Raw genomic sequence first — 25,289 nt, 5'->3', positions numbered from 1 at the left:
TGCATCAAGCCTCCACGCAGACAGAGACGCTACACAATGATACACAGAAGCCTACACATGCACTTCAATATTCTCGTCGGGCACGAGAGTTTGTATTACCCGGAACGCCCAGTGATAGTCCGGTGTTTCGTGTTCAGCTCTCTTCATCATTTCTCAACACATATTTTCCTCTCCATATGGAGAAGATTGCCGGCGTCGACTCTTGGTACTTTCTGTTCACCAGCTGGGTAACACTCCCCAATAAGAGTGAGCTTTTGGATAGAGCTCTGTCCGCTCTTGCTTGCACCTGTCTGGGCAAGACAAATCAAGATCGAGGACTGTATCATCATGGGCTCTTGCAATACAATAAAGCCATAAGACTCCAGTCTGTCATGATCAACCGTGGACTATGCACTGAGGAGATGTTGTATTCTGCACTCGTATTTGTGGAAACTGAGGTAAGACTGTGACGACTGTATTTACATTGGACCTCATACCCACTAAGAAAGAGTTACTCCTGTCCCGAGGGCATGGAAGCATGGTATACCCATGCAGTAGGGGCTTATGCACTTATCAAACGGTACCGTGGCACAGCAGAAACACCTAGAAGCCCTGCAATGTCTTGTCTTTTGAATACATTTGCGAAACTTCTCATGGCAAGCTACCCCATTCTTGCGCTCTTCGGGACAACATATCTAACGACAGCATCATTAGATACTCATAATCTCATCGCTCAATGTTTCAGGTGAGGAATATAAGCAGATCGTGCAGTCTTGTCACGAATCGCCTTTCGATGGATTGGTCAAGCTATATGCAGACTCTGCAATAATTGCCCAAGCAGCAAACTCGATCAATCCCCTTGACTATAGAGCCTGCCGGTTACTGCTCCACCATAGCATCGCGCATGAGAAGAACATTGCTGCATGGTATGAGCAGATCAAGCAGGAAATAGGTGGAGCTCCCTGGGAATGCGCCCAGGGGGAATTATTATGCAGTGGACTTGGTCGTTCGGATGATCTATTCGGGATCCCTTTTCGATTTTCTTCGCTTGAAAATGCCAGGATACATATCCTGGTGTGGAACTTACTACGAGACCTTCAGCCATACATTTACACAGCCCGGAGTCTCGTGAGATCATTCACAGATGATAGTCTTCCCAAAGTCGAACTCAGATGTGAGAATCAGCAACTCGCGGGATACTATGCGGATCAAATGGCAAGAAGTGTTTTGTACTGCCTGCAAGACGAGTTCAAGTCATGTGGCGTCCAGTGCTTGATATTTTGTGTTTGCCAAGCTGCCAAAACATGGATTGGTATCAGAAGCGCAGAAAAAATTGCGTGGTCTCGAGAAGTTTTTGATTTCGTATCGGGCTTAGGCTTCGACTATGCCAGCCGATTGAAGGAGACTCTGATGTCTCAATGGACCCAGGGAGAAAAGTCCAGTTCCGACCTGATCCCTAGCAAAGAGCCGCCGGAGCACATCGGTGAAGCTCGTGATATTGCAGGCATATCAGAGCTCTCAGCTCTCCCGGGTATGCTAGGCAAACCATCCATGTTAGACGTGCCAGAGCTTTCCAGCATGTCACCGACGGGAAAGCTCCCAGATGCCAGATTTGCTGTAACGGTACCTGTACGAGAAAGAAGGGTAATGCAATGACCATGATAAAATGATCCCGAATGAAATAGAACATACTGCAAGGAAAATTAATTATTAGACATAACAACTTATAATGCCCGTGATGCTGACAATAGCCCAGCTGCCTGACTAGTGAACGAAGATTCTCAACTATTGGTCGATGAGGCTGTGAACATTGCTGCTGAAGGGTCTCGAGTACCAGGCTCAGGCTGTAAGTTGTAGCCCCATTTCAGGAATTACTATTTGTAGATTTTATTGGGTTCGAGTACTGACTTTCAAACGACTGAGTTTAAGAAGAAAGGATGTCACGGGCATGAGATAAGGTGAAACAATCAACACATGTGTGGTATTCAATGAGATATCGTAAGGTCGTAAATGTGGTGCTCAGACATGAAACTTCTTAAAAGATACAAGGGCCAACGAAACATGAGCACAAAGTTTGGAGACTATCAAAATAGTCGTAAATGTATCCCCGCTGACTCATTTCACTCTTCCATCAGATAATATGTCTGAGCTGGGTCCATTGAGGCCATCTCGTTGTGGCCAGGTATCATGGAATCCATATCTCTCTCCATCTTCATGGAAAAATCGGGTTGCATCAACATTTCCGGGTCTAGCGTGGTCTGCGACTCAGTTGGAAGAGACATATTCGTCGTACTAGCAAAGCTCTGGTCGAATTCGAGACCGTAAATGCCGAGCGCGTTTCCTCCGGGGCCAGATTGATCAGACAAAAGGGCCCGCTGCATGAAAAGAGCTTGTACTTGATCCTCGGAACAGCCATGCTTGGCAGCCATGTGTACCCACAGGTCATAGTCACGGTGAAATCGATGCTCACAGGATTCATAGAAACAAGCGATGTGGCGGCCTGTTTCTTCCACGTAGCCCTGGCCCGTGAGAGCTGCCAACGTCGAGATCTGGTGGGAATTGCTAGGCTTATTTGTCAGACCAAGTCTTTCACGCCGCTCTGCCTTGGAATTTTTGAATCCCATATGTGACGTGCGAATATGTTCCTCGAGAGCGAGCTTGGTGCCATAGCGCTTGCCACAACCATAACCGTCCCAACCGGTCACTTTGTTGGAGGCAGAGAGATCTGTCTCGCCACATGCAAAGCGCTTCTCGCCTTCGTGGAATGTTCGAATGTGAACAGTCAGGTTGCCCTTTTTGGTAAAGCTGCGGTCGCAGCCGTCCACAGTGCAATTGAAGATCTTCCTGTCTTCAAGACTGACGTCACCGTGTGTGACTTCGAGATGGCGACGTAATTCACGAGATGTGGAACAAGTAATGGGACACTTAGGACATTTTGGAGGGTGTGCCGTGCGAATATGAGCTTGTAAGAGCGCGTAAGTGGGAAACGTGAAAGACTGATCGGGTAGATTCCCAGTGAAATCCACGTTTGACGATTGCTCCTGGTGGCACCCAAAGCATTCCGTACAGCTGAAACGTTTCTCGGTGTGTACTCGGCTCCTGTGGGCTCGGAGATTCCCAGCAGTGTCGAATGCCATTTGGCATTGCTGTCCAGTGTGCTCATCGACATCAGTACATGGGAATGGTTTTTGGTGCAGGTGGACCATTATGATGTGCTTTTGAAGGGTAGAATGCTTTCGGAAAGTCTCGTCGCAAGGTGGATACTCGGTACAGCGGTATTTGTCTCGACCATCATGCGCGGCGAGATGGCGACGAAGACGGGATCCAGTGACGAAACTCTTCCCACAACCTGGGCGATCGCAGACATAATCACGGACTCCAGTATGAGCACTCTTCACGTGATGTTGGAGGTGAGAAGCACGTAGAAAAGTCTTGTCACAATCTTCAAAATTGCATTGGAAGACTCGCTCATTATTATGCGACCGAATGTGTTCTTGAAGCCGGGCAGGGCGATTGAACGCTTTGGAGCAACCTTCGAACGGACAGCGGTGAGTTTTCAGCTCAGACGGGTATCGTGAGGATGTCGTGGAGATTGGTGTCGCAGGAGTATCGTTAATGTCATCGCTAATAAGGCTGGGTGTCTCCGATCCCGAGTACTCAGCGTCGGAATGCACTTCCTCATAAATTGGATCTGTTGTGGATTGTCAGCAACTCGACGGGTCTTATCGCAAATCCGTAGTGCCTTTTACCATCATGGTCCAGAAGAGGCTGTTGCCGCCGTTTGGTCGGAGAGACCTCTTCTGTGGAGGCCTTTCGTTTCAAGGCCATAGCTGAATGACCCTCGGAGCGACAAAGCCATTCACCAGCAAAGTAAAGGATGGATGATGTCGTAGAGTTCGTGTGCAAATAAAATTATTTTGCCGGTGTGGGCAGGCGGTGGCGACGAGAACGGACTAGCGTGGTGGAAGATTTTCCGCCTTTTTTGCATCGCGAACCTTCACTTTCGGTCCTGCGCTCAGGGTTTCTCTCTCATTGATCCCCTCGGACTTCATTCATTACCATTCAACATGTCGGACTACGGTGGCGATAACGACGCTGAGGAGAAGTATGATTTCCCGCCAATTGAAGCGTCAGGAGGCTACGCGAGAGATCCTTTTAGCCTTCGGTCACCATGCTTTCTCTAAGAGCTTTGAGAAGAGTGAAGCGCAGTTGCTAACTTGGTGCTTCCTGCAGCTATGACTTCGAGCCTCAAGAGGAAGTCTTCGACGAGAACGAGCCCGAGGATTTCATTGACCACGAGGGTCTCGAGGGCGACGATGGTGTCGAAGGCGGGTCGTACGAGCCAGCTGTCAACGGGGAGAACGTGGTTATCTCAGGCGATCCCAATGCTGGCTACTCAGGCAAGGTGATGGAGCAGTCGCGTGAGAAGAAGGTGCCGAATGACAAGCGCACAACTACTCCATACTTGACCAAGTACGAGCGCGCCCGTGTGCTCGGCACTCGCGCTCTGCAGATCAGGTGTGTTTACTCGGCAGCATAGCCGACTGGTTGCCATAAGGCGAGGCAGATTCGGCCTGAATTAGGCGTAGCTAATTTCTCGTGCGATGCAGTATGAATGCGCCCGTACTCGTCGACCTCGAGGGTGAGACCGATCCGCTGCAGATTGCCATGAAGGAGTTGAACCAGAAGAAGATCCCTCTGATCGTGCGCCGGTATCTCCCCGATGGATGGTAAGGATAGCCTGGACTGTTAGCGACGGAGCGAACTTGACACTGATTTTGTCTAGGTATGAGGACTGGTCTTGTGAGGAGCTGCTTTAGACTGATACCACCCTTCCTGCCTGGGACTTTTGGGATTCTTTTTGCTTTTGGGTGGGTTCAGCATAGCGTTTGGAGTTTTGGGAGTATAGAAACCGAGGCTCAGAACAGAAAAACTCAGGCGCAATGCGCCGTGGACATGGGCACGAACTGTACATGAGATCTACAAAGACCAAAAAATAGTAATGACGGTTTCTACAGTATTTCCTGTGATGTCGAGTTCTGGCTGCCTCTATCCATACAAAACGCTTACTGCTGCAGCTAGCTGCATATCATTTAATGCAAGTGCGGCTTACATAGTGGAATACCTGGTATTTGTACTCTGGACCCTGCCTTGTGTGTACTGTACTTCGATCATTTATCATCAGCCATTTCCCAATTATCTCCGGGGAGGGAACATTTCAGAAGCCGAAGTCCCACTTTTCACCCTTTGGCTCGCCCCCTCCCCTTCAAATTCGCGGCGCTAGTACTACCAAGGGACATCGTGATTCGACTTACAGTACTTCGGAGCTTGCTTGCGGCAGGCATCGCACATATCGGTCCTGGACCCCCTCTCGCCTGGGTAATCGGCACACCTCCCCAGGACCGCCATTGGTCACGCCCTCGACTTGACATCCCGCTGCTTACTTCAGCCTCGGGGCCAAGCAACATGGCTTGGCCTCAACCTACCCCATGGTCAAGGCAAGTGGATGCAAGTGGGCCACTCTTGCCTATAAGCTGCTTCTTTTCGGGCTCTTCCGTCCTTCCAACTGCTTTTTCTCTGGCGCCCCGCCTGCCTGGCGACTCGGGCTAGTCCAGGATTTATAATCTAACCTGTGGATTTTTCTTCAAATATACGACATTTTCCAGTATGCCGATCTTGTGGCTCAAACAGCTTACTTTTCTCTCCTCTGTGCCTCATTCACAGGCCCTCTGCGTCATCTGCTCTTGAGAGACTCTCCCCCAAGAGCCACGGCCAGCGTCTGTCCGATACGCCAAAATGGGAGAGATGAGTCCAACTAATCTGGAAAAAGAGCAGAAGATCGTTGCGGACGCTTCGATCACCAACGATGCGGAAAAATCAGATCCACTGGGGACCAATTCCCCTGTCGCAAAGCCGATTGAGGAGGCAACATTCGACACGGGGATGTTCGCCTGGTTGCAGGTCTTGGGATCGTTCTTTCTATTCTTCAATTCATGGTCAGTTGCTCTCCGGTGGAAAAGGAAACTCCGTCAATATGAAGCATGCGCTGACATAAGACTTACCAGGGGTGTGATCAACACTTGGGGTGCATACCAAACCTACTATGAGCAAAATCTACTTGCTGGCACTTCGTCATCCTCCATTGCATGGATTGGATCTGTGCAGGCGTTCCTTTTGATGCTGATCGGTGTCATTACGGGTCCTCTTTTCGATGCTGGCTATTTCCGCGGGCTACTCTACTTTGCCAATTTTATGCTGCCCTTCGGCCTGATGATGACCAGCATATCGACCAAGTACTGGCATCTTTTCCTCGCGCAGGGTATATGTTGCGGACTAGCAGCCGGGTGTCTGTTTGTACCGTCGGTTGCCATTCTACCTCAGTATTTCCGTCAGAAGAGAGGACTTGCCAATGGTCTTGCTGCTAGCGGTAGCAGCATCGGTGGTGTGGTTTACCCGATCATGCTCAGCGAGTTACAGAAGAAGGTTGGATTTGCCTGGGCGACTCGTGCACTCGGATTTCTCAGCTTCGGAACTATTCTGATCTCATTGAGCATCATGCGCATTCGTTTTCCGCCAAAGGAGAAGCGCAAACTCGTACAACTATCTGCCTTCAAGGAGCCTGGATTCTGCCTGTTCGTTGCATCAATGTTCATAGGCTTCCTGGGTTTCTATAACTTCCTATTCTTCGTGCAGTCGTTTGCTATCGACACTGGCATTGTGGATAGAAACCTGGGTTTCTATCTGCTTTCCATGCTGAATGCGGGCTCGACCTTTGGCCGTATCGTACCCAACCTCCTCGCCGATCACATTGGCCCGGTCAACGTGCTCTCTCCCGCTGTAGTTAGCACCGCTGTATTAGCCTTTGCGTGGATTGGAGTGCACAATGTAGGAGGGATCATCACTCTGGCTGTCCTCTATGGGCTCTGCTCCGGCGGTTTCGTCTCCCTGCCTCCAGTGGTCATGGCTAGTATGACGCCCGACCTTCGTGACCTCGGCACTCGCCTCGGGATGCTGTTCGCCGTTACCTCTATTGGCATATTGATCGGCACCCCAATCGGCGGTGCCATCCTAGCTAACACGAACAAGTATCTTGGCGTTCAGCTATTCACAGCTTGCTGCCTTGTTGCATCTGCGGGGCTTATACTTGCCTTGAGGTTTTTGCAATCTGGCCCGAAGCTGAGGTGCAAAACTTGAGAGAATCGGTCTTGAATCACGATCTGGATTGTGTGTTGCAAAATCATTTGCGACAATTGTATTCGATGTCAGCGCCTCAAACCTCTCGTCTGCTCTGAGGAAGCCGGTCTAGACACACCCATCTCGTCAGTAGCCACAAAACAAATCAGCTCTCCACCTCTCGGGCGATTCTAAGTGGGTCCTCTATCTCAGCCTACTGAATTGCTCTTCCAGCTTCACTATTGCTTGGTCCTGCATGACCCATGTAAGCAGTCCTTGTCACGACAATGCCCCATTGAATCCTCATGGGGGCAGATCACGCTAGGCGGTCCTATGATGGAGTACGAGTCCGGTGAACGTTGCCATCGCATATGTATATACGAATACAAGCTTCTCATCAAAAATGCGGTGGCTCTATCAATGAGGTATATGAGTGATATGCAATCGCATGTGCATTCCGAACCACCCCGTAAAAGTCCCTAAGAATAGACCATATAAAAACCTTCCCAATTGTATTACCAGAAATGCATTGTTTCAATCGCTCGCCATGTCATTCAGAATCATGAGACGTCCTCCGGGTTCACAAGGAACTCCTCGCCCTTGTCGCGCACATGCTCTAACTTTTTGTCCCGAGTACACGGTTTGCGCATATCGAACGCATCTTCGCCAGTTTCTGACATACCCGATGGATCGTCACTGTAGTAGCTCACGACTCGTCTGAAGACCGAGTATCTGTAGGCGTCATTAGCTCGCAAGCTCCTTCCATCCACTGTCTCGCCAGACTCTGAACTCACCCCATGCCCTTATACATATCCACCGCTACCTTGTTCCCTGCGCGAACATACAGATCCACGAACCAGGCCTTATTGATGTCAGACCCTTGCTCCAGCTGCTCGGTCAAGCGACTGGCGTATCCGAGTCGGCGCCAGGCCGGCGCAACGGTCAAGACGGTGATATGGCCATGCCACGGGGTGTAGTGTTCTGAGTGCCTCATGGAGGGGTGTTGTTCTTCGAGTTTGCCCATGACTGTAAAGTGTTTAGCTTGAGATCTCCCACATCATTTGAAGAGGTCTGATAGATATCCATACTGTAGCCCACGACGCCCGCATCTCGGTCTTTCACCGTGCTGAACAGTGACGGCCATTTAGTCAGGTAGTTGAGGTAGAAGCCGAGATCATAGTTTTCGGTCAATGGGTCCAGGTTGGTCAAATTCAGATCCAGCAGGTCTAGCGGGGACATGCGCGTAATGGAACTCATCTCGTCGCTGACTCGTCGAAGAGAGCTTGAAGCTGTGAGGAATGTGGGGTTGGGTCTAGAAGATACATTTTCTGCCGGGCGGTGCGTAGTTAGCGGTGATAGTAGATACGAAGCAAATTAAGACTACTTCTAACGGTAGTAAAATGAGATAAAGATAGCATTAGGTCGGAAGGCTATATGCATTTAAATAGAGAGAAAGTTATACTCTTTGTCTATGAGAAATGATTGGTGTTAGTCCCGTTGAAAAGTACCCAATGAACAGATTTCAACGAAAACATTCTACTAGGACTGCCTAGTATCTAGAACGTTCATTATACGCATTACTTAGTTAGTTTATATCGCAGGCATGACTAAACATGAATGTAGTTATAATTGATCTTTTGAACATTTAGCTTAGTATATATCGGAGTACTTCATAACAGCAAATAGTTTTGTATCCGATAAACTTAAGTCTACCTCCAGCTACACTTGCCCTAAAAAGTTCATCAGGGCCCGATTAAAGGCTAATATAGTCCTTGGGGTATAGAGACGGGAATGTCTAGCTCTATAGATACTGTAAGAAATATATTCTCAAAGTCTGAGGTAGCGCTCGTTTTGATCACCTTTCCCGTCCACTTCCTAGTGCCAACCACGAAAGGTGAAACGGGGTTCATATTCCGCTAACAAGGCGAAATCCCCATCACTCAGAGGGTGATCATCAAACTGGTGGAATTGGGCCTCCTGAACATGGATGGCACTTTATCTGTGCCGCCTCCATTCACCGTAGTATGGGGCGACACTTCACGTTTCTGCAGCTTGTCGCAATCTGAGACTATCACCATTAGATAAAGGCTTCCGCAGGACGAAATGGATTTTCAAGATGTCTGTCTTCTGTATAAGAGAGTGGCAGGAGATTAGAAGTAACTACCCGAAAAAGACACTTTACATATTGGAAAAGCTTTTGAATACCTCGTGAAGCGGCAATCGAGGTCGAGCATAGAAAGCAAGCATCATAGGTTCTAAAAGTTGTTATTGATGGGGATGATTATTACTACTAGAGGAAATTATAAGGGCTATCCATACAGGGTATGAAAGTAGAATTGAAGTAGAATTACAGGTGGATGAGGTCGGGTGCCGCGTTCTTGACATATATTTTATTTGGATGAGTTCTATAGGAAATCAATCAAACCGATATTATGTCTTAATGAAGTTCAGCCTTGGAAGGAATCATAGAACAAGTACTGAATAAAGTTCAGCTGCTGTCAACATATGCTAATATCCTCAATGATCACAAAATCGAGATCAAATGTCAAGAGTGGTATGGGAATCCCACGATTCAAGCAGAATACCCGAAAAGCTCATCCTTTCTCATCCATCGACATCTTCAAGGTCAACTTTCTGATTATACGAAAATTTTCTATTGAATCTGGTGTAGTTCAAATTGCTGAAAATACAGATGTGATGAAAGCCCAATCATTGATATCCCAGCTTCCTCCGTTTATATCCCGTTACATATGCTCTTGGCTATCTTGCCAGATATCCCAGGCATGTTTGCACAACTCGTCCCCTCGAGGCAGAGTGAAAATAATAAGTAGAAGTTTTGTCTGGATCCAAAACTCATGGAACAACCAGAGATGTATTATCACTTACCCCACGATCACGAGGCCCGTCTCATCATCTCGCATATTCGAGATTCGAAAGCCCAGACAATGTGCAGTTTTCTCGGCATAAACTGTAGATCTAAGTGTGACCACCGGAGCAGCAGCATGACGATAACACGTGCCCAACGCATCAGGGTTGCCCCACAAACCGCGTTGTACGATAACACCCTGCATATGCACGATGCGGACATCCCGATCCAGTCCCATGCCGAGCCTGAGCAACTGGGCTCAGGCTCCTTCCGCCACTAACCTGACATCATCCCACAGAAAATCAGCATCACAACAGACTGAGTAAGCCTCGAACGCCCCGACACTATACAAAGGACAAATAGAGTAACCTGTACCGAGTAACGGGTCAGCCCGTAGACTCTCGCGGATGGCGCGGACTAGGGTCACGATGGCATCAGTTGGTCGCCACTGACTGGCCAAAGTACGCCAACCAGGGCGAGGATGGTGTGCACAGCTGAAGCTTGATAGACTGGTCGACCGTGCGCGGGGGCCAAGAGGAAAAGGTGAGCTTGTTCGGTGTCGTGATCATGGCCGCATGACGAGTAAGCTCTTCGTATTCTTGCGGAGCCATGAGGGAGAAAAAGAAAATAGAGAAGATAGAAGGATAGGAGAGGGAAAGTATAGACGAGTCTGGTATGGATATGCCTTGGACGAGGCGGTTGAGGCGGCCGAATAATAGAGAATGGGAGGGTCGTTAGGTCCTCCATACCCGAGCGGGAGCTTAGTCGAATGGTAGTATGATCATTTTCTCCTATAGCTTATAGCTCATATTGGGCGTCGTTAGTAAAAGCCACCACCGAGTTTTACATAGTCGTGTCCAGCCACTCGCTACCGGGATATAGCAAGGAGATCGATGTCTGGACCACGGGTTGAAAGTTAAAGCTTTCGGCGCGATGCGTCTCGACGATAACTTTATAAAGTAAAAAAGAAAGGGCCAAATTGATCATTTGAATGTCTAAGAGCCCACTTCCCCGGGACTCCATGAGCTAAATCTAATTTCAGATACATCATTTCATCGAGAAATCACATCATCACCGCACCACTCAGCTCCAGCATCATCTCCCAGGCTCCGCCTAACTAAGCTAGTGACAGTGAACAGCCACAACCAGTTAAAATTTATTCTTGTAGTGTTATTAATTATTATTGCTTTAGTTAGCTTCTCTGTCATTTAAAGTTATGAACTGCAGCCGCGATAAGCTGCATGACGTGATTTCGATCTGGATGGCGACTTTGCTCTCATGTACGGAGCGGAGACCAACCCGTTGGACGACTCAGCTCAGCTGCAGACATGTGGTGCACATGTAGCACAGGAGTAAAGTCAGACGGGACAAGACTATGGCACCCGTTGGTTGCGTGCAATATTTCCGAGGCCCCACCGTTCCATGGCCATGCTTGGATGTTGGCTGATGTTCTTGTCGGGCGATGCTGCAGGTTTCGAGATGGGGAAACGGTGTGTAGGAGCTACAAAATGTACCCTACGTAATGAGCATTATATGAAGTATGGTAGGAATCAAATAATCATACTACTACTACGGAGTATACAACTACAGTAGACTTCGAGGCTGAGGACAGGACAGTATACAGAACGAGATCAGGTGACCTCGGAGATCACTACTAAACTTGTCGCAACTGGCTTGTTCTTCCTCGTCCGTGGCCTAACAAATAGAGTAGGGACTGCCAAAGTCCACCCCTGCCAAGCGCGGACGGAGAGTGGACAGCAGTTGTTACTTGGACTGTTTTTTCTTGCCCGTGCGTTTGCTTTTGTTACCTGGAGCGTCAACGGGCCACTAGGGCAGGACCCCGAGTGGAGTCCGCATGTGTGTACTTTCGTAAATAATTTTTCATTTTTTTATCCTTCAATTAGAATCTTAATTAAGATTGTATAGAAAATAGTTTAGTTGAAATAGCAACTAATAAATAATTAATTTATATAATTTTTTATAATAATTTCTGTAGATTTTCTTCACACGGAAAAAGATACGAAGGGACAGATTTTAATCTTAGGGGGGCTCCACGTCAGTTCGGGACGGTTGAGCTTTTCCCAGAGAAGAGGAGAGCCAGAATGTCACTGACGGGAAGGTGTAGCCAACGTGTGTATTCTTTGAGCATATTTTTTTTGGGCGATATTATTATTCAGCAAGCTTATTAACAAGGTCAGGCTGTGAGAACTTCTGGTGAGGAAGTTAGAGACGAAAGGAAAAAAAATCAGATTCGTCAAATCAGCATCCGCAAGCTTCGCAGGCGAAGTCGACTTCCACGTTGGATCTTTCACCATCGGCGCGGGAGATTTCACCATCAGGGCCGATGCTGATTGGCTCCGCGGGCCCCGCCGTCGATCGGGGGCGTGCGCCTGCGTGGCCTGATTCGTCATGGGCCGGCTCTTGGCAGGATTATGTCAGCAGCGCGGTTCCCACGTTGCGGTTAGCGACTTTGAGTTTATTCTCGGAGCAGAGGCACATCAAAAGATCAGATGCAAATCAGATGGACAGTGATACCCTGAACTACGTGTACTGGTAGTAAAATAATCAAGGGAAAAAACCCCCAGTGAATAATCGTAATGAGGAAGTATACACTATCGCATACTCTTCCGATGGACCATCCAATATCTCTTCTCGAACTGTGTCCCCCAGCGGAAACTCTGCTCCACGCTCCGTCGTCATCAGAACCCATCGCTTCCAGTCCGCTTCCACACCGTCCGCCAGGTTCCACCCAGCACTTCCTGCTGTGCAGTGCGATCTTCGGTCTATTGGTGGGCCAAAGCCCCAGGGCACCGCGACGCTCGTTTCATTCTTATGGCAGGCGACCTCCTCGAGGTCCTTTTTGACTCTTCCCATCATCTCGGCCCTGCCAAAAGCAAAAAAGACAAAAGAAAAGCGACCTTGGCGGGCCTGTGCAGTCCCCGCCGCAGATACACACTAGCCCAACGCCAACAGCCCACTACTTGATTGTTGGAAGTGAGAAATCTGGGGAGCTTTGATATTACGCCATCAGCTCCCAAATCACGCACAACGCCTCCACCCGGCCTTGGTGTGCCCCCTTTTGTGCTATCGTCGTGTTGCCTTGCATTTTTGGTTCTTTTCTTTTTCTTCTAGTCATTGGCCTGGTCGCCAAGCGCAGTGCGTGATTGTCAAGTTTCCATCACCTTTCCCGTCCTTTATATTCTGGATCGTCGCCACGTTTTCTGGAAACCTGTCAACTGAGATCTCGACTATCCCGGACAAACTACCTGCTCTCCCGCTCGACCTTTTGAGCCTAGACCGGGACTTGGACCCTGGAACTGGATCGAAAGTCGATATCTCTGCACTCTCTTCTCTCCGAGGTGCTATATTCGACCTACAGCCCCCTCGTCGGCGGTCATCCTCATCATCCTCCACAACATGGCGGGTGGTGAACGTGCCACGAAGCTGGGCCATGCCCTCGCCAAGGGCTTGGGCATCAAACTCGCCTACCGGGACCCTCTAGGTGCCGATGCTGACCCGGTCACCCGTGGCGAGTCGACTTTTTCAGTCGGCACCGTCGAGACCTATTCTTACACCGAGCCCGAGCCCACCAGTATCGAGTGGATTCGCGAGGTTACGCCCTCGGGCCAGCAGGTGCTCAATTACATCATTGGCCTGTTCCCTTTCCTCAACTGGATCGGCCGGTATAACGTGCAATGGCTGATTGGTGACCTGGTTGCGGGTAAGTAGGCGACGGCAACATCAAAGATGAAACAAAAATCTCCCAGGAGCCCTGAACTGACGAATCTGGAACAGGTATCACTGTCGGAGCAGTTGTCGTGCCCCAGGGTATGGCCTATGCTAAATTGGCCGAGTTGCCCGTGCAATTCGGTCTGTACTCGTCCTTCATGGGTGTCTTGCTCTACTGGTTCTTTGCCACTTCCAAGGATATTACCATCGGAGTAAGTGTGGATCCAGACGGCCATGAATGGCATCTCCTCGCAAAGAAACATGTCGCTAACCGAATCTGTTACTCAACATAGCCTGTGGCCGTCATGTCTACTCTGACCGGCACAATTGTTCTCGATGTCGCTGACAAGCTGCCGCACGTTCCCGGCCACGAGGTCGCCTCCTGCTTAGCGGTGATTCTGGGTGGTATCGTTTGTCTCCTGGGTCTCCTTAGACTCGGATTTATTGTGGACTTCATCCCCCTCCCCGCCATTTCAGCCTTCATGACGGGCTCTGCCATCAACATCTGCGCGGGTCAAGTCACGACCATGCTGGGCCAGACCGCCACGGTCTACACCCGCGGTGCAACCTACAGGACCATCATCGATACCCTCAAAGCGCTCCCAACTTCATCCCTCGGTGCGGCTATGGGTGTCACGGCCTGTGCGATGTTGTACATGATCCGAGCCGGCTGCAGCTATGCAGCAAAGAAGCAGCCGCACCGCGCGAAGACCTGGTTCTTCATTTCGACCCTGCGCACAGTCTTTGTCATCCTGTTCTACACTATGATCAGTGCTGCTGTGAACATCCACCGGAGAGACAAGCCGGCCTTTAAGCTCCTGGGCAAGGTGCCTCGTGGTTTCCAGAATGCTGCCGTGCCCAAGATGGACCCAGAGGTCATCAAGGCCTTTGTGGGCCAGCTTCCCGCTGCTGTGATCGTACTCCTGATCGAGCACATTGCCATTTCCAAGTCCTTTGGTCGTGTCAACAACTACACTATCGATCCCTCGCAGGAATTTGTCGCTATTGGCGTTACTAACCTACTGGGTCCTTTCCTGGGTGCTTACCCCGCCACTGGTTCTTTCTCGCGTACTGCGATCAAGTCCAAGGCTGGTGTTCGCACTCCTCTGGCTGGTTGTATCACCGCCGTCGTTGTGTTGCTTGCCATTTACGCTCTCCCTGCCCTCTTCTTTTACATTCCCAATGCCTCTCTTGCGGGTGTTATCATCCATGCTGTGGGTGACCTGATTACTCCTCCTAACACTGTTTACCAGTTCTGGCGGGTTGCCCCTCTTGATGTTGTCATTTTCTTCATTGGTGTCCTCGTCACCGTCTTCTCGTCCATCGAGGATGGTATCTACTGCACTATCTGTGTCTCATTGGCTGTCCTGCTTTTCCGCCTGGCCAAGGCTCGCGGTCAATTCCTCGGCAAGGTCAAGGTCCACTCCGTGGTCGGTGACCACCTGCTTGACGGTGATGGCAAGTATGGCTCGTTCGGGAACACCCGTGCTTCATCTGAAGACGAGGACCATGCTCATCGGTCTATCTTCTTGCCCGCCAACCACGCCGACGGGTCAAACCCCGACATTGAGATTGAACAGCCTCACCCAGGTATCTTCATCTACCGCTTCTCCGAGGGCTTTAACTACCCCAACGCCAACCACTACACCGACTACCTGGTGCAGAACATCTTCAAAAACACCCGCCGCACAAACCCGCACGCCTACAGCAACCCCGGCGACCGCCCTTGGAATGACCCCGGCCCTCGTCGCGGCAAGGCAAACTCCGAGCTGGAGGACCAGCGCCCTCTCTTGCAAGCCGTTATCCTGGACTTCTCCTCTGTCAACAACGTGGACGTCACCTCGATTCAGAACCTGATCGACGTTCGCAACCAGCTCGACCTGTACGCCTCCCCGCTCACCGTGCAATGGCACTTTGCCCACATCAACAACCGCTGGACCAAGCGTGGCCTCGCCGCTGCCGGCTTCGGCTACCCCACCCCGACCTCTAGCGAGGGCTTCCACCGCTGGAAGCCAATCTTCAGCGTTGCCGAGATCGAGGGCAGCTCTTCTGCCGCCGCCCACGCGGAGATTGTCAACAACGAGCGCGAGCACCACCTGCACCACCCCAAGGATGTCGAAGCCGGTCTGAAGGATCAGTCCGCGACGGTCGAGAGCGAGAGACATGGAATTGAGACTTCGTCCGAGGACAGCCAGCCAATTCACGAGGACAAACTGTCGCGCGATCTGACGTCTAGCCACGCATACAGCAACAACCGACGCAAGGTCGCCATTGTGCAGGGTATGAACAGGCCATTCTTCCACATCGACTTGACCAGTGCCTTGCAGAGCGCTGTGGCGAACTCGTCCAACGAGATTCCTCATGTTTAAAAAGGAGAAATTACCTCTCTCTACTTCTTCACCATTTCATCTACCGATCGATCTACATGTCCCACTTTCGGATCCTCTTTGCATTGCATATTACCTGCATCGTTCATGGATAACTCCCTGGTTTGGAAATCCATTTGATATGCCCAGATATGACCTGTTAATATCTTTGCTCACTTTTGTTCTTTCTTCTTTTCTTCTTTGATTTGGGGATGATTGTACTCATACTCCCCCCTATTCCCGGCGCAATCAAGTTTGTTGAATTTGTTTTTCTTTGGGCTTGGATGGATATGGATTTTCAATTTGGCTGGATGTGCTGGAATCAAATCGGGTATCTGATCTGTTTGTCTTTGCTTTTGTTTTCTGGTCGGATACGCCGTTTCTGATACCTCTGCCCATCTTATCTGTCTTGCTTGGGCTTGAGCCCGCTTGGAATACTTGCTAGGGATACCCTTGAACCTATAGAACGCTTTTTGACTCTTAATATCTACTTTTGTATTCTTATTTACTTTATGGTTTGCATATGGTATAACCTGGTACAGTGATTCTAAATGTAAATACGTTGTAGATGTACCGTGGTGCTCTACGGTGATGAAACTACCACAAAACTCCAACAGAACTGATGAAAGATATTCACGGGAGAAGACAAGAGCCTGACGCACATGTATAGATTAGTGGGATGGAACTCCTTTTACATCTGTTATGGGTTCGAACCACCTTGTATTTATTGACATGGCTGCGGTGTCCCTGGACAGAACGAATTGGATTTCTGCGAGAACGAGTCTTGCAGTCTATCATTGGAATAGCCTAGTCCTGCATTCCATCTGTCCTTTCCCCTACTCTCAAACGGAAAGCAGCATTCGATAGCATCGAATCCGCTCCTTAAACCGACAATCTCCGAAATTTTTATGCGCTTTCTCGGCATTTGACCAAGTTAACCAGGTCTATTCCAGACCACAAAAAGCCCATTAACTAGCATATTTCCCAAATCTGCCAATTGCAGACTCAAAAACGTCATCATATTCACACAAATACCCCCTGTGGGGCTTGTTGGAAATTCCTGGCTAGCTATCACTCGTGAGTAATGGGAATTCAATTACCAGGTTTATCATCAAGTTTGACAAAGCTATAGGGTGATCGCAGCTGAAAAGCCCCCGCACTTGAAGGCGATTGCTCCTTGGGAAGGATTGGGTGATTTCCATCGTGAGAGTATCTGCCGTGGTGGGCATTCCTAACGCTATGTTCTGGGACCTCCGGATGAAGGGATTCAATGGCAAGACCCAACGCGAGGATGTTGCTGCCATGATCGAGAAGTACCCGCTCATGAATGCTTACTGGGAAGACAAGAGACCGCGCCTGCAGGACATCAAGATCCCTATGTATATCTTGGCTAGCTATTCAACCGGCCTACACACCGAGGGATCTTTACGTGCCTGGAAGTATGCCGGATCGGATGAGAAAAGGGTGAGTTTTTGTGGCATTCTCCTTCCATTCAATCGTCAGCTAAGCTTTTACATTCAGGTTACGTATTCATCCTACCCAGGAGTGGTTTGAAATTTACCAGCCAGTTGCAAACGACGATCTTCGGCGCTTTTTGGATCATTATCTTCTTGGGAAGAACAATGGTTGGGAGCTTACGCCCAAGGTCCGTCTCTCCTTACTGAGATACAACAAGGCTCCGATCAGCTTCCGCGCAGAAGACAGATACCCTCCGTCCCGAATGGAATACAAAACTTTCTATTTCAACGCCGCCAAGGAGAGTGGAAGCGTCGCAGGATTCTTACAGACTGAAGCTCCTACCGAAATTGTCACCACCTCGTATCAATCTGACATGTGGGAAGACGATGGCGCTTACTTCGCACTCAAGTTCACGGAACCAACTGATTTAATTGGCAGCTCTCAGGTGGGCAAACTTCTGCTTTTAGAAAGGAAAACCTTGCAGTGACTGAGAAATCGCAGGTCAAGCTGTACATGTCATGGGCGGATCTCGACGACATGGACGTATATGTGATTATCCGGAAGCTCGATCGCACTGGAAAGGCATTACTGAACTATAACATTCCCTTTGAATACCAGAAACCCGGAACAACCCCGGATATGATTGACGATGAGAAAATTTACAAGTATGTTAGGCCAAGCAGACGACTCCGCGTGTCTAAGCGAGCTGCGACAACCGAAGAACCCGACATGCTCGAAACCAAGAAAGAAAACCAAGAGCCCACAGAGCTTTTCTTTCCGCACGACAAGTCAGAAAAGATCCCACCCGGCAAAGTTGTAGAGCTCAAGATTCCCATTTGGGCTGGAGGAATTGCCTTTGATGCAGGAGAATCTCTGAGACTGGAAATCAAGGGTCACGACCCAATCCTTCCGGAGGATCCGGCATTGAGAAAGGGGCCTAAGAATTTGAATAAAGGTCAGCATGTGGTGTACACCGGTGGAAAGTTCTCATCTACTTTGATAATTCCCTTGACCCAGGTGTGAAGACAGAGCAGGTTTGATGGTCGTCGGAGAGGGTTCAATAGGAGTGATCTAGGATGGGTTTATTATCTTATAAAAGGAGTCAAGAATGAACTTTCAATTTTAGCGGTATAGCGCTGTCGTGCGAGAAGCCTCATCCTTAACGACAAGGTGGAGTTGGCGAAAAAGACTTTCGCTGCTTCTCACTCCAGTAGTGTTTCAGTATCAAGAACGCCATATTCTATGCTATCCCAATTAACTCCCCGCTCGCTATCCAAACGAGCATGCGTGAAACTTATTTTATCAAATCACAAGCCACTTTTCAGTGACATCCTTGGCGGTAAGCGTATCACCACCGAGTATATGGAGACCTTGCAAAGCAAATGCAGCCTCACGTGAAAAATCCTCCACAAAATTCGGCCCCAAAGTCACAGCCCCGTCATTTGCCCAGTCCATATTCACATCATCACCGTCTGTGGCGCTGGTGGACTGTCTCAAGGTCTGTTGCTGAATTTCTTCACCTATTTGGAGAACTCGCTTATAACCTTCGACGGCCAGGTGGGATAGGTTGAGACCGTGATAGACACGAGCGAAATTGAACTCCACTTCTTGATGCTCTTGCAGCGTGGCTCCGTCCTTCTCGCGAACACGGCGGTACTCATGCATAAATGAAAGACCCTGCATGATAAGGTAGTGACGGTTGTCGCACTGCCGCTTATGGGAATGGTGGATGTAGCAGAGCGCAATGGAGAGAAGGACAACTGGGTTCTGATCATCGAGAGCGTAGGCACGGAAGAAGTAGTTCAGAGCGGGGTAGAAGCTGTTTCCAGAGTAGAGGATGTGGCCGTAAAGCACGAGCAGAGCGATGTCTAGGTCATAAGCCGGGATGTCTTTGCCATTCTCATCTTTGGTTGAAAGGGCGGCACGTTCTCTCCAAACAGACTGCCGCGGCGGCTTGGGCTTATCATCCGCATCGGGTAGAGTGAAGTCCATAGCCTTGATTTGGCGGAGCATAAACTTCATGCTCGGAGCGGAGTTGAAAAGGGATTTCCGAGGGTTGCCCGCAAGGTGACTCAGCATCGAGAAGAGGCGATACGTATCTGTGACAAATTGATACTCCTTCACGAACCAACGAGCCTCGCTCGTGAGGGCGTCCTCATCCTGGGCGCGAAGCGCACATGCTGTAGAAATATTAGCTCTAAAGCCACGGTTTGTTACACCTGATGAAGGACTCACTTAACCAGCAGACATGAATAATGCGGGATTTCCGCTTATCATGGAACCAAACACTAGCGGTCGCAGCAGCTTCGAGGGCTTCGTAAGCCTCAATTGGTTCACCCTGATCAGTGATGGTAAGGGAATACTTGAGGAATATGTCAAGCCACGCATCAAAAGGAATGCCGTGATATTCCGTTGGAACAACGCCTTGTAATGGTTCCTCTACTTCTTCATCACCTACGCCTTACCGTTAGCTCAGGTCCAGTATCTGTTGTGCAAGCAAAGCTTACCTCTCGACTTTTGCAAGCGGCCGGCTATCTCTTCCATCTCATTCAAAAAGACGCTGTTCTTAGATCCGTTGGCCTTCCGTTGCGCTTGGCTGGAATAACCTTGAAATTCGGTCGTACGGGCCATCGGATAAAAGATACGATTTGATCGGAACTCGCGTAGCAAGGCATCAGCAATATCGAGCCAGTCCTCGGTGGCTTCAAGATTGCCATCCTTGACTTTGGGCTCGAGTTGTTGCATCATTGCATAAAGGAACTTGATATCATCCGTACGGGCAGCTTCGCCTCGCTGCACAGGCTCCAGTTGCACAGGAGTGGTCGCGGACCAGGCATCAACTGGGCCAGGTTTGGGCGCAAGGGGCCTGAGAGTCACAGGTTCAGACCTCCTAAACTCGGCAGCAAGCTGTTCCAGTCGAGCATCTTTTCTCCTCCGCCGGGTCCTGTTTTCCTGTCGAGTAAGCAAGACAGCCTCATTAACGTACTTGTATGCTTGATCGGGCATTCCAAGGCTGTCGTAGAGCTTTGCAAGCTGTGCACGAGACTCTAGGTTACTCGAGTCATGGTCGGCAACGGTGAGATAGCAGCTTTCGGCATCCTCTATCTTGCCTAGTTGCATGCAACAGTCGGCCATAGCCAGAAAGAATCCAACATCAGCATAGTCCGAGGTCTGCTGGATAGGCTCGTAGAACCGAAGGGCTTCTTCAAGTAAACCAGCCTCTTTCAAAGCGTCTGCGACTTCTCGGAAGAGATCACCATAGTCAAAAATCCGAGCCCCCTCAGAGGTATCGTCAGGATTGAGATATTCTAAATGTTGCTAGATAGGCCCAGTGGTGGTTAGATGCAGAGGTTTCTGATATAATAGTGGGTGGTTGTACTCACCATGGCTTCTTCGTGATGTCTGTCGCCCATCTTCAATCGGAACAGCCCCATTTTAACCCGAAGCTCGAGGGGAAGCCCGAGTCCATAGCTGTCTCGAGGCCAGTGGTTTGGAATATATCCATTGGTTTTGATTCGGCGGGGTGAATCCTGGGAGTCCCATTCTCTATCATCGTCCTCAAAATCTGCCCACATGATATCATCCTTGCGACCCAGCATCCACCTAGAGAGCGATTTGAGATGGTAAAGGCCTTCGCTGGGGCGGCTCACATATCCAAAGAGCTCTGCATAAATGTTGATATCGGACCAGGTAAAATCTCGGACTTGGTCCGGGTTAAGCGAGAGGAAGTGGTTGACACTTTTCGACCAATGGGTGATGGCTCGCTCAACGTCGTTGAGATCAATGAAGATCTCTGCTATGTGTCGCAGAGCTCGTGTGCTGTACGGCTTGTCGTGCAGAATACGCTCATACTCACTAGCAGCCTTACCGTTGTGTCCAAGCTCCCGATAAAGAGCTGCTCTCTGGAATCGAACGTTGTAGTTCCCAGGCTGGATATCAACTATGCGGCTGTAGCAATAGATCACGTCATTCAATGCACTCCCACGACTTTCACCAGCGCGGTCCAGAAGAAGGCGCGCAACTTTCATCCAAACTGTAGGGTCTTTCGGTCGAGTGTGAGCACCATTCCAGAGCGCTTGCAAGGCCCGAACTTCGTCTCCTTTTGCCAGCCAAATTTCTGACAGCAGCGAATGGGCTGGGAACATTTCAGGGTTGATCTGAATGGCCTGGTTTACAAACTCGTGGGCGCGATCGTAATCGCCATCAATGAAAGCGGAGGTAGCTTGGGAATGGAACATCTTGAACTCTGGTCCAGGATCCAGCGCTTTGCGCGGTCCTCGTTTGATGCCCTTTCCACCACGGGCGCCATAACGACCGGAGAAGCGTCCTCCCCCTCGGCGGCGGCGCCGTCGTGCCGCGGCAGAGTCGTCGGAATCATCGTCTTCGAGAGACTCGTCCGCCTCGTCACTGCGGATTGTTGTCAATCTAAGAACGGGATTGAAAGGAAATCGCGGAGCAAGGCATACCTGTCACTTTCTTCTTGCGAGGACTCATAGTCAGGTTCGTCATCATCCATGTCGTCTCCATACTTCACATGAGGGAAGGCTTGACTATCCCCAGAGCCACGCCTAGCTTCATGGTTTGGATACCCATCTCTGGCGCCGTCGTTCGGCGCGTGCTGAGGAAAGAGACCTTGATACAAGCGCGGGTCGATCACTGAGTCAGCATGATTTCCCTGTATGGTACGAGCACCATTCTCCCGCCAAGGGTACTGGATGGTCTCGTCGATGTCCGGGTACTCATATGGCTCTCCTCCCGGAGTGGCATAGTCCATAGGGGAATCCGGATCTGCCATGATGATGACACTGCACGGGGCCGGCGGACCATTCAAGCAGAGATTTTGAAGGGTGATATGAAGAAAAAATCTCCTCCGTGAGCGTGAGTGAGTGACAGCGACCGTAACAATGTCGTCGTTGGCACGTCTCTAGAATGTCACTGATAGGCGACGTGTGTGAAGAACCAGCACGCTGGGACTGGGGGCCCAGACCGTACAGTCAGGGCGTGGCACCGAGTAGTCTCTCTCTCCAGGCGTTTCAGGTGCAGCAGCCCTGCTTATTCATAGTAACAGCTCCACCACGAGCGATGCGATGGATGAATCAGAAAAGAAACCGGCGAGTTGAGAGTCTTTTCGTCAAAGGTGATCAAGGACATTGGATGAACAAGGAATGCAGAGTTAACGTTTCCCCATTCCCTCATTCCCGGAGTTTGCGTTGCTGAACCCCGTGACCCTGAAACAGAAAAGCCTCTTCGGCGGCCGCACTTCCTCCTCCGTCCTTTTTCCACCATCCCCAACTTTCCATCTCACACACTCTCTCTCCTTCTCTCTTCTCCTCCTCCTCCGCCTCCCCCCCTTGTTTTTCCTTTCTTTTGGGTACTAGGTCTGGCTTGCTGTGTTTGACACACTATTGCCTCCTGGTCCCTGACTTTCCTTCGTTCCAGTCCCCTCCCCGCCGCCGCCTAATATTTCGGAGCCTTTTGCGTCTGGGTTTCCCCCCAATCCACAACCTCTCCCAAAACTCGAGGTGCAGCCCACTGGCCTGGTCTGTGCCCGCCCAACTGTGGTCGCCTAGTCTCAAGATATAGGCTTCGCAATCCTTTTCGACCTCATCCGTGAATTCTCACGCCTGGGTCCATCAGGTTCTTTGATTCTATCTTGTTACGCAAACTCAGCAGGTGCTGCAGGTGTTTTGCAGTAATCTTTTCCAACCCAACCTCCACTGTATTTACAATTTCCACTTGCAACTCCTCGATCGTCCCACCCTCCCGGTGAGCCATGGCCAACCATATCATCGGCAACCGCAACAGCACCCCGGAGGCCGCTCCAAATTCTTCCCTGCGTCCCCCCTCGTCTGCCCGCAACCTCGGATCGCACCAGCTGCGGGCATCCGCCGACATGTCCGGGTTCCCCTCGCCACTGTCCTCCCGCAGCATGCGTCCGTCCTCCGAGGTTTTCTTCAACCAACAAGGTCAAAACTCAACGGAGGATGCCTTGGATCGGGCCGCTCAGCAGTGGCTGGCAGATATCGATCAGTATGAGACGACCCTGGAAGAGATGGCAGCTGCCACTCTCGACCAAGACTTCAAGGATGAACTCAGCGCTATTGAGCAGTGGTTCCGTGTTCTGAGTGAGGCAGAGCGGACAGCAGCTTTGTATGCGTTGCTGCAGCAGACCACCCAGGTGCAGATTCGATTCTTCATCCAGGTACTGCAGCAAATGTCCCAGGGCCATCCTATGTCTGGGCTGCTCTCTCCAGCCAACTTTGGCGAAAAAGGTAAATTGAACAACTCAAACTTCCATTCACCCTTCCACATTACTAACACTTTTGGTTTCCGTTTCAGATGCTATGTCTAGCCGCTTGAGCGATGCAATGTCAAAACTCAATATGGACACCTCCCGGAGTTCCTTGGGCCGGCCCCCACCATCCCCGGGCGCGAAGCGCAACTCGGGTCTCGACTCCTCTACCATTAATGCCATGTTCCCGGATGCCGCGGCTGCTATCGCGAAGAAGAAGGCGGAGTTCACACAGCAGACCGGCAATGCCCCTCCATCAAACCGGAACAGTGCGGTCTTTGGAGATCGCACCTCGTTCGTTGCGCCCACTATCTCCGGCCCGGACAACGGATCGGACAACCTAGGTCAGCCTCCGGCTTCCCCATGGGGCCAGCGTGGCGGTCTCGCGGACACTCAGCCCCCAATTGCCCGCCCCAAGTCTTCTTCCGGACATCAGCCCATGGGCCAATTCAGCCAGTCTGGCATGCGTTCTCCCCTGCCTCAGACTGCCACTATTCCCGCCCCCGAGATCGAGCCGCCACTGCTTTCGCCCTACAATGTTGGCAACCATAGCTGGGCGTCAATGACCAATACCCCGATGACCGCAACCTTCGGACAGCAGACCAACGGGCCGAATTCCCAGGCTGACATGGTGGCAAATGCCACCGCGATGAAGCTGGCTGCTCTGTCCACCGTCAACAATCGTATTGCGCTGGACGATGCTCGTAAGTACCGCCGGGCTCGCTCCAACGATGGCCAGGGTAAGAACTCGGCTGCCAACCCAACCATCTCGCAGGGTTTGCACAGCCCCGGTCTGCACGGTTCGATGGCCAGTCAGCTACTCAACGCCCAGCAACTGGCGGCGTTGCAGGCTCAGCAGCAAGCCGCCATGGCAGGACGACGATCCCGCCCAACCTCTCCCGGCATCGCCATGCAGGGCGGTGGCCTCAGTGCAATGAGCTTCACATCCCCGCAGAACAACGGCTTCCTTGCTGCCTATGATCCGAACAACCCGCTGATGGGCAACGGACTGGGCTCGCTGGGCATTGGACAATTTGGCCTGGGTGGTGAGGGCTATCTGTCCGATCACTCGGAGGTCACCCGTGGACGGTCGCCGCGTGGTCGTCGTGGCAGCTCGAAGCCGCCAGAGGACCCCACGGATCCGGCTCTTCTGAAGGACATCCCCAGCTGGCTGCGATCCCTTCGACTGCACAAATACACCGACAACCTGAAGGATCTCAAATGGACGGAATTGGTCGAGCTCGACGACAAGGCCCTGGAGGAGCGTGGTGTTAACGCACTGGGTGCGCGGAACAAGATGCTCAAGGTGAGTTCACTTCTGATTTCATTCGGTGGCCAGTACTAATCCATCTCCAATGTAGGTCTTCGACCAGGTCCGTGAAGCCCGCGCAGACGGCAAGCTCGACAATCTTTCGTGAATGTGATT

General features: G+C 50.6%; 8 protein-coding genes across 8 annotated transcripts; 5 read left to right on the top strand and 3 right to left on the bottom strand.

Annotated features, from left to right (window-relative positions):
* Positions 1–2,099: 2,099 nt before the first annotated feature.
* Positions 2,100–3,807, bottom strand: N7458_008289 (C2H2-type zinc finger protein; the record flags this gene model as incomplete). Its single annotated transcript, XM_056911671.1, has 2 exons — positions 2,100–3,670; positions 3,729–3,807. The coding sequence occupies 2 exons, from the start codon at positions 3,805–3,807 to the stop codon at positions 2,100–2,102; spliced, it is 1,650 nt and encodes a 549-aa protein (XP_056764497.1).
* Positions 3,808–4,046: 239 nt separating this feature from the next.
* Positions 4,047–4,799, top strand: N7458_008288 (DNA-directed RNA polymerase core subunit RPO26; the record flags this gene model as incomplete). Its single annotated transcript, XM_056911670.1, has 4 exons — positions 4,047–4,108; positions 4,213–4,497; positions 4,590–4,709; positions 4,766–4,799. 4 exons carry the CDS (start codon positions 4,047–4,049, stop codon positions 4,797–4,799), a joined length of 501 nt encoding a protein of 166 aa, XP_056764496.1.
* Positions 4,800–5,775: 976 nt separating this feature from the next.
* N7458_008287 (MCT family MFS transporter) lies at positions 5,776–7,173 on the top strand (the record flags this gene model as incomplete). Its single annotated transcript, XM_056911669.1, has 2 exons — positions 5,776–5,975; positions 6,045–7,173. 2 exons carry the CDS (start codon positions 5,776–5,778, stop codon positions 7,171–7,173), a joined length of 1,329 nt encoding a protein of 442 aa, XP_056764495.1.
* Positions 7,174–7,712: 539 nt separating this feature from the next.
* On the bottom strand, positions 7,713–8,409 carry N7458_008286 (peptide alpha-N-acetyltransferase complex B subunit NAT3; the record flags this gene model as incomplete). The annotated part of the gene is made up of 3 exons (XM_056911668.1): positions 7,713–7,884; positions 7,947–8,178; positions 8,241–8,409. The coding sequence occupies 3 exons, from the start codon at positions 8,407–8,409 to the stop codon at positions 7,713–7,715; spliced, it is 573 nt and encodes a 190-aa protein (XP_056764494.1).
* Positions 8,410–13,435: 5,026 nt separating this feature from the next.
* N7458_008285 (SLC26/SulP family anion transporter) lies at positions 13,436–16,116 on the top strand (the record flags this gene model as incomplete). Its single annotated transcript, XM_056911667.1, has 3 exons — positions 13,436–13,739; positions 13,814–13,959; positions 14,041–16,116. The coding sequence occupies 3 exons, from the start codon at positions 13,436–13,438 to the stop codon at positions 16,114–16,116; spliced, it is 2,526 nt and encodes an 841-aa protein (XP_056764493.1).
* A 1,236-nt stretch (positions 16,117–17,352) lies between these two features.
* On the top strand, positions 17,353–18,594 carry N7458_008284 (uncharacterized protein; the record flags this gene model as incomplete). Its single annotated transcript, XM_056911666.1, has 3 exons — positions 17,353–17,577; positions 17,657–18,016; positions 18,073–18,594. The coding sequence occupies 3 exons, from the start codon at positions 17,353–17,355 to the stop codon at positions 18,592–18,594; spliced, it is 1,107 nt and encodes a 368-aa protein (XP_056764492.1).
* A 279-nt stretch (positions 18,595–18,873) lies between these two features.
* Positions 18,874–22,366, bottom strand: N7458_008283 (tetratricopeptide repeat protein; the record flags this gene model as incomplete). Its single annotated transcript, XM_056911665.1, has 5 exons — positions 18,874–19,751; positions 19,807–20,025; positions 20,079–20,889; positions 20,955–21,978; positions 22,038–22,366. The coding sequence occupies 5 exons, from the start codon at positions 22,364–22,366 to the stop codon at positions 18,874–18,876; spliced, it is 3,261 nt and encodes a 1,086-aa protein (XP_056764491.1).
* Positions 22,367–23,344: 978 nt separating this feature from the next.
* On the top strand, positions 23,345–25,281 carry N7458_008282 (RNA-binding protein VTS1; the record flags this gene model as incomplete). Its single annotated transcript, XM_056911664.1, has 3 exons — positions 23,345–23,843; positions 23,911–25,169; positions 25,225–25,281. The coding sequence occupies 3 exons, from the start codon at positions 23,345–23,347 to the stop codon at positions 25,279–25,281; spliced, it is 1,815 nt and encodes a 604-aa protein (XP_056764490.1).
* Between the last annotated feature and the right edge of the window lie 8 nt (positions 25,282–25,289).

The sequence above is a fragment of the Penicillium daleae genome (assembly GCF_028827525.1).
Source record: "Penicillium daleae strain IBT 16125 chromosome Unknown utg000007l_segment0_segment0, whole genome shotgun sequence".
Taxonomy (NCBI): domain Eukaryota; kingdom Fungi; phylum Ascomycota; class Eurotiomycetes; order Eurotiales; family Aspergillaceae; genus Penicillium; species Penicillium daleae.
Note: the sequence above shows the minus strand (reverse complement) of the source record. Positions and strands in the feature narration are given on the sequence as shown.